General features: G+C 36.3%; 2 protein-coding genes across 2 annotated transcripts; one reads left to right on the top strand and one right to left on the bottom strand.

The window, feature by feature from the left end:
* Nucleotides 1-510: 510 nt before the first annotated feature.
* On the bottom strand, nucleotides 511-5506 carry LOC126628268 (chromo domain-containing protein LHP1-like). Its single transcript, XM_050297890.1, has 6 exons — nucleotides 5008-5506; nucleotides 4759-4784; nucleotides 4352-4438; nucleotides 3285-4064; nucleotides 983-1043; nucleotides 511-849 (listed from the first exon to the last, which is right to left on the bottom strand). Exons 1-6 carry the CDS (start codon nucleotides 5362-5364, stop codon nucleotides 802-804), a joined length of 1359 nt encoding a protein of 452 aa, XP_050153847.1. The 5' UTR covers nucleotides 5365-5506; the 3' UTR covers nucleotides 511-801.
* Nucleotides 5507-9728: 4222 nt separating this feature from the next.
* LOC126628273 (upstream activation factor subunit spp27) lies at nucleotides 9729-12487 on the top strand. The gene is made up of 2 exons (XM_050297895.1): nucleotides 9729-10174; nucleotides 12013-12487. The coding sequence occupies exons 1-2, from the start codon at nucleotides 9875-9877 to the stop codon at nucleotides 12136-12138; spliced, it is 426 nt and encodes a 141-aa protein (XP_050153852.1). The 5' UTR covers nucleotides 9729-9874; the 3' UTR covers nucleotides 12139-12487.
* The last annotated feature ends 7264 nt before the right edge of the window (nucleotides 12488-19751 follow it).

Genomic DNA, 19751 nt, shown 5'->3' with positions numbered 1-19751 from the left:
CCTACGTTTATAAAGTATCAACCAATTCATCAACCACATTATAAAACATATATTAATACCACAATGCAACGATGCGACTGGGAAGCCCAAAAACGTTTTATGATGTAGTGTAAAGGGATATAGCAAGGTCTCTAGGCAGCCAACCCACAGCCTTTTTCTGCACGAACATAAAATATTGATCTTCTGTGAAGAATATAGTATCAGGAACAGCTTGTTAACATACATTTGTTTTTCCTGATTAGTCCAATTTTTAATTGAGTAAAATAATAGTGACAAAAGGACATGTTTTCCGTTGCCTTCAAGAAAGGGTGCTTTCGTGATATAGACGATGACAACCCCCAACCAGACGTTCATGATTCATACAAAAATGAAATCTGAAAAAGGATAGATAATTTGTTGCAGAAAAACGTAAATATTTCTCAGATTTTTAGTATACTCCCTGAAGTATAGATTTTAACCGCTAAATCTTTGTCAAAAATACAACGTTTTTAATGGTTAAAAATTCCGGAGTATAAGAAGATCTAGATACTATTGACCAATAAAATAAAAAGTTCCAGATACAAATCTCATAATATTTCCTAATACAGTAAACACTGTGGTCAATGAAGGATAGACGAGAGAGAAACAAGCCCATCAGCTACTGGTATATTGGCTGAGTTCACCAAACTTTTGAACTACGTTTGTTAACCTGCACTCTCATGCAAACTACAGCAAATCCGAATTTCCGACACTGTGTACATCTGACAACAAAGATGATGCAGATCTACCTATCAATGTTGCATCCTCCATTTATGCCTCGAACTAAAATGTAGGGTTGTATCGGAGATGTTGCTCGTAAAAATCGATCAACTGGAAAAGGAGATAATAGATTAGCGGTAGTACAAATGACCATAGCAAAGACGAGTCAGTAACCATTAGCTACCAAAGCCACTGAAATGTTGTCAAGACAGAATGTTTATCGTTTTGAGCAATAATCACTTACCAGAAGCGGGTGATTAACCTTGAGAGACTTGTTGTCCACTATCACTTCAGACCCATCAGACCTATAACAAGGCAACCACGTATAAAAATGTTATAAAGCATGTGAAGAAAACCATGTGATCCAGACTTAGGTTGGTTTTGTAGCAACTGAAGAGCAGAATTGGTTACAAATTCCTTTATTCATCGTGAAGAATCTAGACTTTCCACATTCCGTTTATATAAAATTAACAATTAAATGTTATCAGGTCGGGTCCAACTGGCACAAAATATTTTGCCCATGCAATGACTCTATAGAACTGCTCAGACTCAGAAGCCATCAGGGATGGAGCTACACTGAAGCCATGTAATACTGCTCCTAAGCAAATATATTACTCAAGAAATTTTATCAAGCAAACTAGAAAAATATTCTAAATTCAACCACAAAGAGGTGATACCAGTCAAAGAACTCTCATTGACAAAATCAGAAGTGAACTGATGAACAGCCATCGGGAATGTTCCAATCTAGCTCAAGGCACAATGGCATTCCAACTAAAACAAATGAATCATGCTTGGCACACGTGTCATACACAGAAGGGTCGGGAAAGAGAAATGAGGATTGGAGTAATACTTGCAAGCACAGTGTAGCTTTGTCTAATATCCAATGAAGAATCTTAATTCCCTTAAAAAACTTTGCGCTTCCCAGGTGATCCTGATTCCAGAAGGAATGATGTTGAAGCATGAGAAAAAAATTTGAGACCAAGCTTACGACTATGAAAATCCTTGAGGCTAGGTTTGGGTGAGGGATTTCCAAGTCCCAAGGGATTGAGGCCAAGTTAGTAAGAAATGGACTACAAATTGTTTGATGGAGGGAATCAAAAATGCCCTTCATCAACATTACAAAGGCATGTGATAGCCTGAGAGGGATTTGCAAATCCCTACTTGAAAGGAGTTATTTACAAATCCCTCTCACATGCCTTTTTAATACTCATAAAGAGCATTTCCTAATCTCCTCTATCCAACTTTTTATGGTACATTCATTAGTTTGCCTTCAATCCCTTGAAACTTCCTTACCCAAACATAGCCTAAATGTTTGGGCGAGGGATTTCGAAGTCCGAAGGGGGGATTAGATACTCCACATGATTGTTTCAAAGGTATGCAAGAGGGACACATTCGAACTAGGGACTTGCATACCCTCACACATGTTTCATATGGGGATTTTCTAATCCTTCCTATCAACACTACACTATGTGACCTATTCCTTACTAGCTTGACCTCAATCCCTCACCCAAACATAGCCAAGGAAAAGGACAAATGTACAAGACGAATCCCTAAAAGAAATAAGAAGTTTCCAAAAAACAATCAAAATATTCCATGGACTAAGGCGCTTTCAATTTCATGATAAGCCTGAATTGGCATGCCATACGCATGCTTTATGCTTTAACTTAAATTTTGTGACCTAAGTTTAAACCCTCACAGCTAGCATTTTCTAGCATGCTACACGCATACTTTAGGCATTTACATAAATTTAGTGCCCTAAGTTTAGACCCTCACAACTAGCTATGAGTCTACAGCCTTACCTAATTCAATAGTAATTTCCAAGTCCGTATATGTTCTATTTAGGACTATAATTGTGATTATTCTGGTAAATGACTGAAATCATGTCTAATCCCCACATATGAGTTGGAAAGACCCCTGTAGTTTGTGTAGGAGGCATAAAGTACCTTTTCAGTTCTTATTAGGGCAAGAAATGATGTTCACAAGGGCATTTTCTCATGCCACATTTCTTATCAAATATCTAAAAGCATCAAGGTGTATAACATCAACAGCTACCAATTCCAAATTTACAGCTCTTGCTCGAAAAAGATGATATTAATGATAAAAGCACTTCGAAAGATATCAAATCTTTTCAAATTCGTAGTTTTAAAATATTTTATGCACAGCATTCCTCCATCTAAAATATTTGAGAAAACTATATTCAAGGGGCACGCAGTTACAAGTCATATAAACATATGAGAAGAAAAAACTATTTATAGATGATAGCCACAAAATTGTATGACCACACAAGAATCATTCCTTTAGCCGAATGCATGGCATCTTTAGATGAATCATATCTGAAGGGAAAAAAAATAGTTTACTGAAATTCCAATATTAACTAACCAACCAGCTAAAATGTAGCTTTGTTAGGAATAACCCAGTCGAATGGTTATTATATAATTTTATTTAACCTATTCAATAAAAATAATATTCATAAATCTGGTCAGGATATAATTTTAAATTTATTTTCAGCAATGGAATAGAAATGTAAATTAAATTTCAAGACAAACCTCATTGCCTTAAAGGTGACTAACACATCCTGGACGTCATTTGATACAGAAGTTGAGTACCCTATAGGCTTTATTATCTTGGTGATACGCACTGCATTTCTAGATTCATCAATCTTATTCCTACGACTTGAATTTCCCCCAGCATAATCAAGATTTTCTGCCCCTGATTGATTAACTCTACTGCCATATCTAACACTGACTCTGGTTGTTGCATTTGTTGTAGCACCCAGTTCAGACACTTGTGTCTCTTGCTTAAACCTCTTCACAGAACCAGACTTCCTTCTCTTAGCTCCGCGATTGCTCTGTACTGTTTCTGTACAATCAACCTTGGAAAGACCATCTGCAGGGCCATTAACTTCTGGAGCCCTTCCTTCTTGGAAAGGTACAGAAAGTTTATCCAAATTGACAACATTTGTAAATGTTGTTGCTTTGAGCTCACTAAGCTTTGGATCATACTCATTTTCCTCTCTCCTTTCACCATTTTGTTGGGAAATATTTGAACACCCATTCTCAGCATTAACTTTCGTGGTTGTTTCAGTATTGTTGACATTCCAGCCATTCTCTCCAACACGAGCTAAACCCACAGGCTGTTGAGGGGGAAGAAGATCAACAAGTTTCGAGCAGTTGAGTGCAGTGGAGGATAGAGCTTTATCGACAATGCCAATTTCCACATCTGTCATATTGTAAATAGGATCAGTAGAACGCTGCTGCCTCTTCTTGGGTTGAGAAAGAGGAGTCCCTTGCTTACGCTTGCGCTTCCGATGCTTTCCAGTACGCAAGCTTTATGAACGACATAAGAAAAACTTGTATTAAATGATTAGTTTCTGCGAAAATGTAAATTTTTGTAGCAGAAATAAGAATAACTACATAAAAGTATGAAGTTTTGTATTTTTGCGAATAAACTATTCGCAGAAAAAGATCCCAATCAACTCAACCACAATATTAAATGATTTAGTTTCTACAATCTTGGAAACTTTAACACTGTCAAAAGTTATGGTCGTTTTGCCGAAGTTTTCTGAAACCAAATGAATAGCTCAGGGAAAATAGAAAACCAAACAAAATAATACCTTTCTTCAAAGGCTTCAACAACATCAGCAATTGACTGGAGATTATCCAAAGGTTCCCATGTATTGGCCGTCTCTGGCCAACCGCGCCTGTATAAGTCAATAGCAATAAATACCCCAAATCAATTAACAGGCGAAGCAGATTACGCTTTTATTAAGTTTCCAAGTTTGAGATTTTAGATACACAAGTGCTTCGCGGTTTATTAAGTATTACTATATCGGGTTGTTTATTGGGATAAGAATGTCTACTATACACAGATAGGCCTTAAACTTCTCCACTCCTCTTGCCCAAACTCTTTTCCATCTTCGACATCAACATAACTTTGATTTGATTCACCCAAACGGAGCAGTGTGTGCGTAAATTAAGTTAAACAACAACAAAAAAGAGGATACGAAGGAGGTTTACGCACCATTTGATGAGGTACTGGAGCTGACCCTATATCATGGTTTTGCAACATACACAAATGAAAACACAAAGCACTCAGTAATCAGATTAAATAAGTAAGCAAACATAAACACCCATCATTTCTTACCACAACTCAAATTAAACAGCCGAATGAAAATTACCCAAATCATTTCTCACTGGCAAAGTTCAATTGGTAACAAATTAGTACAAAAAAATTGTAAAAACAAAAAAATTTGGGAGCAGAGAGGAGTACCTTCCGAACCCTTTTCCGGCGAATCGCTTCGATTTCGTAGAAGCCGTCATCAAGCTTGTTACGCTCTCTATTTTCGTCATCACCACCAGCCGCACCGTCGCCGTCGCCACCACCCTCATCATCACCGTCCTCTTCAGCTTCGCCGTCTCCGTCGCCATCGTCAGCTTCTTCAGTAGCCTGAGGTTCCTCCAGATGCTCTTGCTCATGAGCGGCGGCAGAAGCTTGCTGTTGGTGAAGAAGAGCAAAAGGGCCGTCGGGGTTGTTGCCGGCGTCTCGAACAAGAAGCGCACCGGCAGCAGGCATTGCCTCCTTCCAATTGTTGTCCCAAATCTCCCTTCTTCCTACCTTGGTTCTCATTTGTGCTAGCTACTATACAGTGATGGAATTTCAAAGGATTTTCTCTCTCTCTCTTGTTTCTCTCTCTAGAGTGTTGAGCCCCTATTCCCCCCAAATATGTAAACCTGACTGCCACTTCCTTTTCAAGCGTTTTTCCTACCCTTTTTTTTCTCTCTCCTCTCGTCTTTCTCTGTTTCTCTCTCCCCTTCGTTTTCCTTTTCTTTCATTTTTCCCCCTCCATCCCGCCTTTTATTTTCTTATCAATTTCAATTTCTACCATTTAATTCCAAATCTGTTAGTTAAAAATTCTATTGTTCTATAACGTGTCGATGTTTTATATTCAAATTTGAATTGTTTTTCAATTTAATTAGTAATCAATATGGAAATTATTGACTGACACATGATTCGATAAACATATCTCGGATAAATTTGGTGACTTAATATTATTTTTTAACTTGTTTAAATTTTGTTGTTGCTTAACTCAAAAGAGATAATCTTTGCTTCTCAATTTCTTTTCTAGAATAAATTACATTGTCACATTGGATTTCGTACTATAGTTGGTACTCTGATGCAATGATGCGTGCACATCATGTGCCATAAGAGTTGAGAAAAAAGTTGTAATATTAAGCGTTTCTCATTCAGTATTTTAGATTATCGGTTTAGTAGTGGCGTGTGTAATTCTAGTAGTTGACAAGTATACCGTTACCCATAAAGCCAAAGTTTGACTATGGCATGTTTAGTACAACTTTCAAGAGCTAAGTTTGAATTGTATTAAAGTTTTTGAGAAAATTGGGTTGGACTAGCTTTGAGAAAATAAATTGCTCGCGAAGACTGGTTGTTTGATGAAAGTTTCACTATGAACAAATAGGTTATATTACATCATTTCATGGCGGATAGGCAAATTATTGGTCCGAGTTTATTTTTGAACCAGCGTAGACATACTGGCAATGAATTTACAGTCCGTCCCCAATCTTTTGGATCTTATGAACAAAAAAGATACGACTTTGCATTATAGTTAGCTCAGCAGCAATCATAATCCCCAAGAAATCCCAATAGAAATATTTTTATTCTTTCAAGCTTTCATTTATGCTTATTTTGATCAAAGGAAAAAAACAAGGATTCTTAGGTTTGGATTTTTTGTCATTATTTATCTGTTCTACTTTATAGTAACCTCTTAAGTTTTGTTTTTTTTTTTTTTCCAACTTCAAATAGATGAAAAGAGAAAGGCTTGTGCTTGACTTCATCTCCCCAACATGAGAGAAGAAGTCGACTCCACAAGGTCACAAACCACCACACCTAGAATTTATAATGGAAGAATTTTTGGGACACTATGTGTTAAACATTGAGAAAAGATAAACATTAAGGAGACTCTCTTAAAAGTGTGGCTCTCTGTAAACTTTCTATTATCTCATGTTTTTTGCATAATGTTTTAAAATATTAACACGAAAATTAACGTTAAATTATGAAATGACGCAAACTTTATGAAAAGTCTCACTTTGAGAGAGTTCTCTTAGCATTTCTCTTGGAAAAAACAAAACAAGTATTTTTCTATCTAAGTAGGCCTATGCTTTTGCTTAACATGGGCTCCATGTTGATCCCGATCAAACCATTTTCCGATCTTCATACCTAAAAAGACACTTACTTTAAAAAAAAAAAAAAAAAAACTCATATATTTTTATATGACGATTGTTAATTCACGTGACATTGGTCTAGCGTTGTTGGGTCAGTTAAGTAATCTTCAAAATATTGAAGGTTGCCTTTGCCATTATTTGACAGAGACCATTGATTTAAGGTTTTGTCACTTTAAGAGTTATTTATTACTAATTTATTGAAAATAAAGACCATATTGATATTGCTATATGACATACTAAAGGTGTGCAGAATGTTTACCTAACTCCCTCTAATGCTCCAAACTAGCAGACAGTTAGTTATGCTTTTTTTTTCTTTTTTTTTAACAAACAATATTATTTACACTAAGAGGTGAGGAAGTGGGCTAAGTCTCACAATAAGCTAGTAATAATGTGGTTCAAATTCATCTTTGACGAGAATCAAACCTAAAACATTTCACTTGCAAGTGATGAAGAATATTACCATATTGTAGTATTAAACGACAATTATGCTACTTAACTCCCTCTAATGCTCCAAACTCAATAGGTATAAAATTTGGTTATAATATACCATGATAAAAGAAAGAAAAAACCTAGAATTGATTGAGGCAAACGTTAGATATTTTTTTTGTTAAGAAAATTTACGCCTTGTTTAGATACTTATGGTTATTGACGCTTGTGTCTCAACATACAATGGCTACATCCACAGAGTTATAATGTTCTCACACGTCGTTTAATGTTTATGAAAAGCATCGCTAATCTCTTCCAACTATTTTTTGGTCTATTTCTTATTATATGAGAGCTTAAAAGAAGCAACCAGTCAGGTCCATAAAGACCAAAGTCGGAAAACTAAACCACGGCAACCAAATGTGTTTTTTAGTCGAAGCACAGAGACAAAAAAATGTGTTTCACCAAAAAAATAAAAAGTACAACTTTATAAGAAAGCCAAAGTGTTTGAGCCTACGCTATATTCCAATTAGTGTCTAAAATATCGATATATAAATTTGTGAAAATGTTGATAAATATATCAAATATTGACCAGTTGCTTTCTATAAAAATGATGGAAATTTAAAATAAAAGTTTAGGAATTATCAAATATTGGTTTGAACGAAATATAATAATTTATCTGATATTTAACAGATGTGCCAGAAATATCAACGATATCTATCAATTTTAGACTAAACTTAGTTTCTCCAATATAAGGTGAAGTTTAGACTTCACTCCCCATTTTCATATTTTTCTTTGATTTTTTGGATATTTTTATAAAAATATTGACCTTATCGAATAAATTTTAAACATGGATACCAACTAGCACGACATTAATTTTTTTTTCAAAAAATATAAATTGGTTGCGACTCACTCTATATCAAACTTTAATTATCCAAATCGCTCAATGTTTCTTAGAATATAGTACTTGTTAATTTCTTTAAACTCAATCAGATGCCTCAAATATTTTTGGCTTTTTATATTAACACCCCACAAAATGTTGAATGCACCCCACATTAAAATTTAATATTAAATGACTTATTTACCCCACTATGCAATGACAATTTTGACCTTATTAAGTTTAAAAAAAATAAAAAATTTCTAAATACACCCTAAATCACTTTTAGCGTATTATTTATCTTCTCAACTGTCAAAACCCTCTCACCCTCCATTGTTGAACAAAACCCTAACCAATGAAACTACAAACATGTTGATTGAGAAAAATTGTTTTTGACGAATGGAGAGGCCTAAACTGGTGATCGTATCTAGAAATAGATCAAGAGCAAAACCAATGAGGACTTGTTGGTGGAAATGTCTGAGAAAATTGGGTTTGAAGTTGAAGTTCTTAGACCTGATTCGAGCACCGAGTTGGCAAAGATTTATTGGGTTCTTAATTTGAGTGGATGTCGTGATAGGGGTTCATGGTGCTACCATGACACAATTTTTGTTCATGAGACCTGACTCTGTGTTGATCCAAGTGATTCCTCTTGGAACTAGTGGGGCATAATATGGGGAACCTGCAAGAAAGCTTGATTTAAACTGCATTGGCTACATAATTCTTCCCACAGAGAGCTCGTTGTACGACACGTATGGTAATTAAAGATGATCCTTTTCTTAAAAATCCAGCAATGAAGCCATTACTGATGTTATCCTACTTAACGATGGTAGACAACTGTCAATGCAAACTATACTAAGATGATTTCAAATCATTTGGCAAACTAAACATTCAAATGACCTGAAATCTTTTGGCAAACTAAATGTTCAAATAGTTAGATTCAGTCCCTGAAAATTAAAAATAAGTGTGATAAGATTTGAGAAATGTGGGTGTATGTACAAAATATAAGATGTATATTGAGAATGTGGGGTGTGAGGGGTATTATGAGAAAGTATGTGGGATGTATTAAAATAATTTTTAAGTGAAAAAGAAAATGTGGGATGTATTAAGTATGTGAGGTTTATTCAACAATTTATGGAGTGTTAATATAATAAGCCATATTTTTAATTTGACTAATATTTTGCAAAAATAATTTATGAAATAAAGAAGTTTAATGTGTGTAGAGCCCACAACCTATCCCCATATTTGTTGCCACCTAATAATACAGTTTAACGATATTCCTCTGCATTTGTAAGTAAAAGATCTTAAGTTTAATTTTTATCATAAACAAATTGGAATGATATTATTATTAGCTCATTATAAAGCTAAACCTATATTTTTTCTTAACGTAAATAATATTATTTATTAAAAAAAAATCCCCATACTTGTTAAAAAAAAGGATCCCTTCCCTTAAACTCTGAAATAAAACAGAGGGCTTTTATAGTATGGAGGAAGAGAGGGAGAGAAGAAGCGTTTGAAAATAGGCAAAAAGTGGGTCTCTGAGTAATTAGGGCACAGAGATCAAAGGGTGTCGCTGTCACTCGTGAGAGAGAGAGAGAGAGCAATGGCGTCTTCCAGTTTGATTAGGGTTTCCAGGGCTATCATGGCGGCGACCAGATCCTCCAGTTCCACCGGCGGAGCTGCTCTCTTTTCCTCGAAGGCCGCCACCAGTGCTGTTCCGAAGCCAAAGGCGAAGGCTAAGCCCAAGGAAGCAGGTGATTCGACCAAGCCCAAAGCCACCCTCGGGATTATGAAGCCGACTCCGATCTCTCCAGCTCTGGGTAGCTTCCTCGGCGTCAAGGAGTCCTCCCGCGCCGAAGCTGTCAAGCAGATCTGGGCCCACATCAAGCTCCACAATCTGCAGGTCCTCGTCTCTCTCGGCGCCACACTGTATTTTGTCTATATATTTATAAATATCTTCTAACTGTTTGATCCTTTTTTTTTGGGGGGGGTGGGGTTTCTTTTGATGGGTTCTAATAAAATGCTTTGTTTTTTGTTTTATTTAGGTGAGTTTTGCTTAAATTTACTTTGTAAATTAGAAGATTTTAGCTGGAAAAAAAAGGTCTCAAAGCTCTAAAACCCTAAACCCTAAGCCCTAAATCCCCCCAAAAAAATAAAAATAAAAAATAGTAAAATAGGAACTAGCTGTTGTGGGGTGCAGAAAATGAGATATCTAGGCACTTTTGGATGATCATTCTCTAGGTCTGTTGTTTTTTTCTAAGAACGAAATATATTTGTTGTATCCTAAGATTTTACTTGGCCGAATGCCGAGTTTAAACAACGCGTCGTTAGTCAGGTTTTGAAGATTCGAATATGAGTTTTTTTTCTCCGAAGCCAATTAAACCCCAAGAGATGCTGCTCTGCATTTCTGTTATTACTTCTATTTGATGGCCATGTGGTAGTATCTAGTGGTTGCATTTGAATTTGGTTGGTGTGAATTGGGTATCCAATGTTCCAAGATGAAGTACTAAATATCTCCAGTTTGTGATTTTTGTATTAACTGTCCTACTTGTGTTGTCTCACCTTCCTTGGCATCTGATGCATGCATCTTATGTGTATGGTCATCATGTTCAGGCGTCAAATTTACACGATTTTAAGCATATGTTGACATAATATTGGTTTTTTTTATGTGCAATTTGGATAATTCTTGGTTCTCATTTGTTGCTTGGATTCCATTTCATGTTTAGCATTTTTCATCAGCCTGGCATCACAATCTTATTCAGAATGCATTTGGCTTCAGTGTTGAGATATAGATTCATGCTTACTTTAATACTTTGAGATGTCTCTGCTGTTTGCAATTTGGGAAACTTTAATACTTTGAGATATCTCTGCTGTTTGTAATTCCGTAGTTTCCCAAAAAGTTGCAGGGATGCTATAATATAACTTTCTAATGTGATTATGGATCGTGATTTATAGTTTTTAACTAGGATGGCCAGTGAGTAGCTATTACAGCTAAGAGGTGTTATGCAAGGTCTTCTTTTATCGACATAAGTATTTCTTTGGGCAGATGAAGAAAGTTATGCTATATGAACTTCTGGCCCCCAAGATCTTCTGTGTCTTGTCTAAAGAAGTGTTTGCAGTCATAAGTAATGCCATACTTGCTTCCATTGGTCTTGAAATGTGTTTTTATACAAGTAAAACTTGATGATTGAAGACCCAATCTCTAGTCTGTGTATTGAGACAATGCTACATGTCAATTAGCATAGCCAATACGAAGAAACATGCAACAATGTAAGCCTTGGCAATTACTGAAAGGGTTGGAAGACTTTTTAAGCGTTATGTTTTGGACTTACATTGTTGCTTGTTTCTTTTGACGTGAGCACCTAGATGCAGATGGCACGAGACTGTGTGGCCTTGTGGCCTTAATACTTGGAATTTCTGTCCATGAAATTCAAATGGGTTGTGCCCTTACATGTCTGTGGGTTGGGTTTGTGTATCAAACTAGTTGGTCTGGGAAATTGTCACATATTGAAACCGTATGCTTTGTATACACCAAATTTGTGACTGCTACTTAATTCTACGGTAGTTTAGGAAAGTGCAGCGGGGGTGTGGATCCTAACGTGTTTATGGAATGCTTGTTTTCAATTGAATTTTGTACGTGCTGTGCGTTATTAACCACGAAAGAGTAAAATACATGCAATTGAGATGTGAAGTTGAGTTGAGTAAAATAGTACTCAAATACGTCTGCTTTTGTGCCTGCAGAATCCTGCCAACAAGAGGGAGATTTACTGTGATGACAAGCTAAAGGGGATTTTTGAAGGGAGGGAAAAAGTGGGCTTTCTGGAAATTGGGAAGCTGCTTTCGCGCCACTTTGTGAAGGCTGAATGAATGTTCATTCGTGTTGCTTTTGATTGGATGTAGTTTTATGTTCACCAACTTTCGTTTGTGACCTTATTATGTAGGAAGGGAAGGGGTTTCGTAATTGAAATTAGCTGGTCTGCCCTTTGGATGTATAGAAAGCACGTAGGAGAACATGTTCTGTTTTAATGGCGTGTTTTCCAAACGGGATTAAGAGGAAAGAAACGGAATTGCACGCCTCTCAAAGCATTCCAGCGGTTACTAATATTAGTAATCGAATTCCTAAACCATTCGGAATTGAATTTTAGACTCTGGGAAGACGGCTCTGTTTGGAATCAAATATTTCTTTCCAAAATAAAGCTAAATTTGTTTACCATAATTCCTTCCACCCTCAGTGCTCCCTCAACCAGATCCATTTCTCCGCCCTTTGTGGACTGCCTCGCGACTTCACTAGCACGACCCTTCGCCAGTTTCGTCAGTTGGTGACGACCCAAATTAAATATTACTAAAATAATGAATTGGTGGGGAGAGAGAACAGGGGAAGTTGTGGCTACGGTGACAAGGGCCGATCTATTTATGGACCCGGGTGTTTTTGGATCCTCCAGAAACTAGTTAATAAAATTTGTTCTGACATTTCCAACATTTTTTAGCACAGAAAACAGCACATTGTTAAACTTCCCTACAATAAGGAGTTTGATGAGAAGAAAATACCAACAAAAGCTAGGCCAATTCAAATGAGTCAAGAAGTTATGGAATTCTGCAAAATAGAAATTTAAGAACTTCTCAATAAAAGAATCATCAGAAAGAGTAAATCACCTTGGTCTTGCCCTGCTTTCTATGTCCAGAAAAGCGTTGAATTAGAAAGGGGAACACCTAGGTTAGTCATTAATTATAGGAGAAATTAGGTTCACATCCTTCTTTTTGCTACTTCATTAATTAAAATCCTATTCATTTTCAATTTTTGATCAAGGTCCTTCGGTATTAATAACATCATTAATTATTTGAATAATAAAATATTTTTATTATTAAATATATTCCTTTAGTGTTAAAAATGTTACAATTAGTATATTTATATTTATGGCTAAATTTTGTATCATATATTTTTATTTTTAGTGTGTACCTTTTTTTTTTTCATTTTTTATTTGTACCCATAAATTAGTTTCTTTTTGTGCCCATATTTTTTCAAGTTTTATTTGTGTTTGTACCCATGTGTATACCGTCATGTGGCATTGTATATTTAATCAATGATAGACAAATTACATATGGTATATTTATGTTTTATGCCTAAACTTTGTATCATATATTTATATTTTTAGTTTGTACCCACTTTTAATTTGCAATATTTTTTTTTTAAATTTGTAGTATTTTATTTTTAGTTTTATTTTTTACCCATGTATTAATTTCTTTTAGCGCCTATATTTTTTTAAAAATTCATTTGTACTCATAATTTTTTAATCTTTTATCTGTACCCTAATTTATTTATAATGTACCCATTCTTCTTTATTAATGTACCACTTTGTTATATGTCAAATGTACCAATTGTTTTGTAAAATGTTCCAATTTTTTTTAACACTATGGATACATTCTTTTGCCATTTATTATTTTTTATTTTTACATAGTTTTTATCCATTTATTCAATCAAAATGTTTGAATTTTTTTATTGTAACCGTTTCGAATAGTATTATAATGAGGGATTTTAAATTTATAGGATTATAAATCTCATAAAATATCAAACAATTAATGTCAAAACTATAAAAATATAAATATTAATTGTAATATAATGAGGTGTACAAGGGATTTTGATCAAACTTTGAATACCATTAAGGTTTTAGTCAAAGAATGTTAAAAATTAGGGACAACATCCAAAGTATCCCTTAATTATAAAACTCTTAATGAAGTCTTGGAATAGATATGATATCCAATTCCTAACAGAAGAGATTTAATTAAGAGACTCAGTCAAGAAGTAATCTTCTCAAAATTCGACATGAAGTCTAGATTTTGACAGATTCAAATTCATGAGGATGATAAATACAAAACAACATTTGTCACTCTTTTTTGTCATTATGAATGGAATGTAACATCATTTGGTCTTAAGAATGCACCCAGTGAGTTTCTGAACATTATGAATGAAATATTTAATCAACAAGGCCGGTCCTGAGTTTTTGGTGCCCAGTGCAAAAGCTCAAAATGTGCCCTTTTTTAATACGGAAACATATGTTAAAAAAAAAATTTAACGAGGGCTAGAACCCAGTCAAAGCTAGGGGGCTAGACCCTCACGTCCAAATTATATTACTTGAGAAAATATACAACGGGGGGACATAGTACCTAAATCCTGACAATAAAAAATACAATCATATACAACCAATATAATCATCATCAACATTTAAATCCACATCACCACCATTTTCATGGTCTTGAGACTCATCACCAACATTTTCTTCTAAATCACTACCATTTTCATGATCATGAGACTCCCCAACAACATTTTGTGACTCTTCACCAACATCATTTTCTCTCAAATTTTTAACTGACTCATTATTTGTAGAGAAAAATTTATTAAGAGATCCTCTTAAACTTTCGGCAATTTCGTTATCCTTTGCCTTTTTTTTTCCTTTTCATATTACCAGAGAGTTATTTCCTAAAAGACATGGCTTCGATAATTTGTTTGCAAAAATTACCTACACATAATATAACAAAAATATCCTATCAAAATTATCATTCCAACACATATTATATATTATAAAAACATTAACACAAAGTTTAACATATTATAAAAATTGAACCTAAAAATTGGGTTTGAAATGAAATGAAATAATTAAATTAGTCAAGAATTCAATTCATCAACAACAATTCTATACATCAATTATCATATAATTCTATATCACTTGCAAAATTTTATATTAGATTATGAATTGATAATTCAAATTTTAAAAATTAATTTACCTCAAAACTCAAAGGGGTTGGTGGTGAGTGAATGCTCTTGCACTTGAGCAGCCAATGCCCAATGTTTTGTGATTGCTGTCTGCCTGCGTGCAACAACTTGCTGTTGATCTTTTGGCTGTAATGGGGACCGAGTGGGAAATGGTTGTAAAATGGGTTGTAAAATGGGAAAGAGTTGTAATTGGCTGTAATTGGGAAAGGGTTGTAAAATGGGAAAGGGTTGTAATTGGCTGTTGATCTTTTGGCTGTAATTGGGAAAGGGTTGTAAAATGGGGACCGAGTGGTCCCTCTAATAGTCTAATGTCTGAATTTTTTTTTTTTTTTTTGGGCTGTAATTCCCAAAACTTGGATCGAGTCCCCAAATCCCAACACACGGACCGAGTGGTCCCAAAACCTGTGCCCTTTTTTAAAACTTTCTTGGGCTCTTGCCTTCCAGCCCCTATTTGGGCTTTGGACTTTATATATATATACACTTAGTTATTTGGGTATTTTTTTTGTGCCCCCTTCAATTTGGGGCCCTGAACAGTTGCCCCTGTGGCACTGGGCCTGGGCCGGCCCTGTTAATCAATATAGTCATTTCTCAATCATTTACATCGACGATGTTCTCATTTATTTCAAATCGATAGATGATCACTGAAAACACTTAAATATGTTTGCTAGGATAATTAAGTCAACTTGATTAGTTGTCTCAACACCCAAAATTAAGTTATTCCGAACCAAAATTATGTTTTTGGGATACAATATCCACCAGTCAACCATTCAACCAATAGATAGAGTAATTCAGTTTGAGGATAAGTTCCCAGATGAAATCACTGACAAAACCCAATTACAAAGATTTCTAAAATCTTTAAATTATGTTGCAGAATTTTATCCACATCTTAGGCAACCATGAAATGTAACATCCCACATCGCCCAGTGGAGTGATCCTTAAATGCATATTCCAATCCCTACCTAGCACGAAGCCTTTTGGGAGATCATTGGCTTCGGGTTCCGTAGAAACTCCGAAGTTAAGCGAGAAGGAGGCCAAAGCACTCCTAGGATGGGACCCACTGGAAAGTTGCTCGTGAGTTCCCAAAAACAAAACTGTGAGGGAATGGTAAGCCCAAAGCGGACAATATCGTGCTACGGTGGTGGAGCGGGCCTGGGAAGTGGTCCGTCCCGGTCCGGGATGTGACAAATGGTATCAGAGCCAATCCCTGGCCGGAAGTGTGCCGACGAGGACGTCAGGCCCCTAAGGGAGGTAGATTGTAACATCCCACATCACCCAGGGGAGTAATCCTTAAATGTATATTCCAATCCCTACCTAGCACGAGGCCTTTTGGGAGTTCACTGGCTTCGGGTTCCGTAGGAACTCCGAAGTTAAGCGAGAAGGAGGCCAAAGCACTCCCAAGATGGTTGACCTACTGGGAAGTTGCTCGTGAGTTCCCAAAAACAAAATCGTGAGAGAATGATAAGCCCATAGCGGACAATATCGTGCTACGATGGTGGAGCGGGCCCGGGAAGTGGTCCACCCCGGACCGGGATGTGATAGAAACCTTTGTTTGATCGTCTAAAAAAAATCCTTCACCATGGTCCAATATTCATACTTTCATAGTCAAACAGATCAAGTCACATGTTAAGACATTGACCTGTCTTGGCATTCCAACTCCTAATTCATTCAAAATTGTTGAAACTGATGCCTTTGAATTTGGTTACGGAGGTATTCTCAAACAATCAACTTATTCCAAATCTGATGAATAAATTGTTCGTTTCCATTCAAGAGTATGGAATCCAGCACAAAGTAATTATAGTGCTAATAAAAAAGAAATATTATCTATAGTATTATGCATTAGTAAATTTCAGGATGATTTATTAAATCAAAAGTTTTTAATCAGAGTCGATTGCAAATCCCGAACCAAACCGAAAAAATCTCGATCCCAAACCAAAAATTCCCGAACCGATTTCTAAAATCCTGAATCGATCCCGAATCATTTGGTATGGGATTCGGGATTGCTCATTCTAAGTTTGGGAATCCCGAAAATCCCAAAAAAAATATATTATATTTAATTATATTTAGAATAATTGCAAGTTTGCAACCATTGGATTGTTTCAAAACAATCTGGGTCATCCATTCTTTGTTAAGGGTCTCTCCAGCCCTACCCACTCTCTGTCTCATTTCATTTTGACAACCTTTTTCTCAAACTCTCTTTGAGTCTCTCCTTCTCGAATTAGAACTTCAGCAGCCACCAACACACCCTCTCACAGTTTCACTCGAATTCTTCCGACAAATTTTCTCTACTCCAGCCACCACCACACCTCACGACCACACAGTTTCCGACCCTTCACCCTCCCTCCACCACACACAGTCACATAGCCAACCCTCTCTCTCACAATTCTCTGTCGCGATTTTCTCTCTGAGACTGTCACTGATTCTCTATATGTTTGTGGGGTTTCGAGTTAGGGTTAGGATTTCGATTTAGGGGTTCGAATTGGGGCTTTTGCAATGGGGTTTCGAATTAGGTTTGTGTGTGTGGGGTTTCGAATTAGGGTTAGGGTTTCGAAATGGGGCTTTGAATTAGGGCTTCTGCAATGGTGTATACGAAGTGAACGGCGGGTTTAGCGTTGGCGAAGCTCCGAGGAGGTATTTACCTTACTTATTTTTTTTTCAGTTTGCTTTTCTTTTTGTTGTGTACCCTTTCATTTTTTTTCCTTAGCTATTTGAATGGGAACCGAAAGCATGAGACGAATGGGAACCAAAAACAGCCAATGGCCCACTAAATTTGGCCATAATTCATCTGCTGCTGCTGGGGTAAAGGAGGAAGGAGATAGGTGGAGTCTGCTTTCTTTTCTCATCGAGAAGTATGATTTTTGTTTTGAACCACTTGATTTTGTTGAGTATTGAAGAAGTTATGAACGTTTAAAGTTTACCCAATTTCCGGCGAGTTTCCCAATTTTTCCGCGGACCAATCACCTTTCAGGATATGTTCCGACCATCTCTGGCAACCATTGGGCTTCCAAATAGGTATAATCTTGTTCTACACTTTTCTATCTTCATTTTAATATATTATGGGTCAAATTTGGTTAAGCAACGATTGAGTTACGAAAGTTTGAAAATTGCCCAAACTTCAAGCAAAAAATCCCAGTTTCCGGTATGAGCTTCGAGACCACTTAACAAAGTTTTTTAACGGAATGACCAAAATAATAGATGGTGGACAATCTCAGGAACCATTTCTATTGATTTTCAATCTCAGGAACTAAAGTTATGTGTTATGCAAATCTCAGGGACTATTTTGGCTAAAAAACCTTAAAATCCTCAATTTAGCTAATTTGAAAATGAAAAATAAATTAGGCTGAAAAGACAACTATAACCCTCTAAAAACTCTGAATTACAACAAAAAACCTTACGAATGGGGATAAATAAGTCAAAGAATGAGGATAAATGTTTGGATTAAAACTTAATTTTTGGCCCAAGGATGGAGTCGGCCCAAAAGGAGGCCTGGAGGAATAGAAGATCAAGGCCCGGCCGAAACTTGGGAAAGCAGGAAAGGGCATTTTCTGACTTGATACAATTCATAAGGGCCACTTGCCTACCTACCCAAGGACCAAGTGGTGTAGACTGATCAGACTGCACAGCCCATAAAGTACTTTATGGGGGCATTACATGTAATAAAACTGATGAGTCATCACCCTCAGACCGCATTCGGGCAAAGCTGTCGCTACAGAAGCCAAACCGAGTCGTCTATAAAAGGAGGAAGAGAAGACAGGAATAGAGACACTCAATCAAACAAACAAAAGCACAAACTCTGCTCAAAAAGCCAGATTTGCCTTTCAAAACAAAGCTGTAATCAGCCCAAGCCTTCATCCCCCGCGGGATAATCTTTTCTCCCAACCTCTGTAATAGCTCTGCTACCTTGTTCGAACTTGTTGTAGTATCGATTCACCTTTTGTATTCTCCTTTCCCCTCTCCCCCTCTAAGCTTTCAGACATTTGACAGAACTACAAAGATAGGGACCTGCAAGACGATCAACCTTAATTGATAAGATTTAATCTTGCCCGACCTGCTTTGCTCTGTCTTTGTCTTCTCTTTCTTTAAAGTCTAGCAATATGTTGTATATTTCCAGTTATATGCAAGTTGTTTCTAGCAAAATCACGATGACAAAGCTTTCTCAGTACTTGGATCCGATTTGAATATATCTTCAGTGTTTAAATCAGATCCAAGTCCTAAGCCCTCAGGCATGTAAATCTGATTAGTTTAAAAGTCCTTGGCCTTAAGGCATAAAAAAGAACTTTATGTGGACTTAACCCATCCACGACAATCCTTGATAAACGAGAAGTCCGAAGTTACTTGGGGCGCAAGTAATCGACCTACCTCTTGGTTTTATTTCTATTATATCATGATTATCATAGAACGCTTAAGTATGGAATGGATTCTGATAGGAAGCCTCAAGGCCTACACCTAAGGCCCCACAAAGGCACTTATTTGGATTCATTCTATTCTGCGGTTTAGATGGTTTGAGTATAAGAACGGACTCTAATGGGAAGCCTCAAGGCCTACACCTAAGGCCCCACAAAGGCACCTATTTGGGTTCGCTCTACCTCTCAGACTCGGATAATCAGAAATATAATAGTTATAAAACTCCGACAACCATAAAGACCAAATATAATATGCTCAAGTACTGGTTTAGTTTGACAGGAAGCCTCAAGGCCTACACCTAAGGCCCCAC

This window comes from Malus sylvestris, chromosome 7, assembly GCF_916048215.2.
Source record: "Malus sylvestris chromosome 7, drMalSylv7.2, whole genome shotgun sequence".
Classification (NCBI taxonomy): Eukaryota; Viridiplantae; Streptophyta; class Magnoliopsida; order Rosales; family Rosaceae; genus Malus; species Malus sylvestris.
The sequence above is the reverse complement of the archived record's forward strand: the minus strand, read 5'-3'. Positions and strand labels throughout refer to the sequence as shown.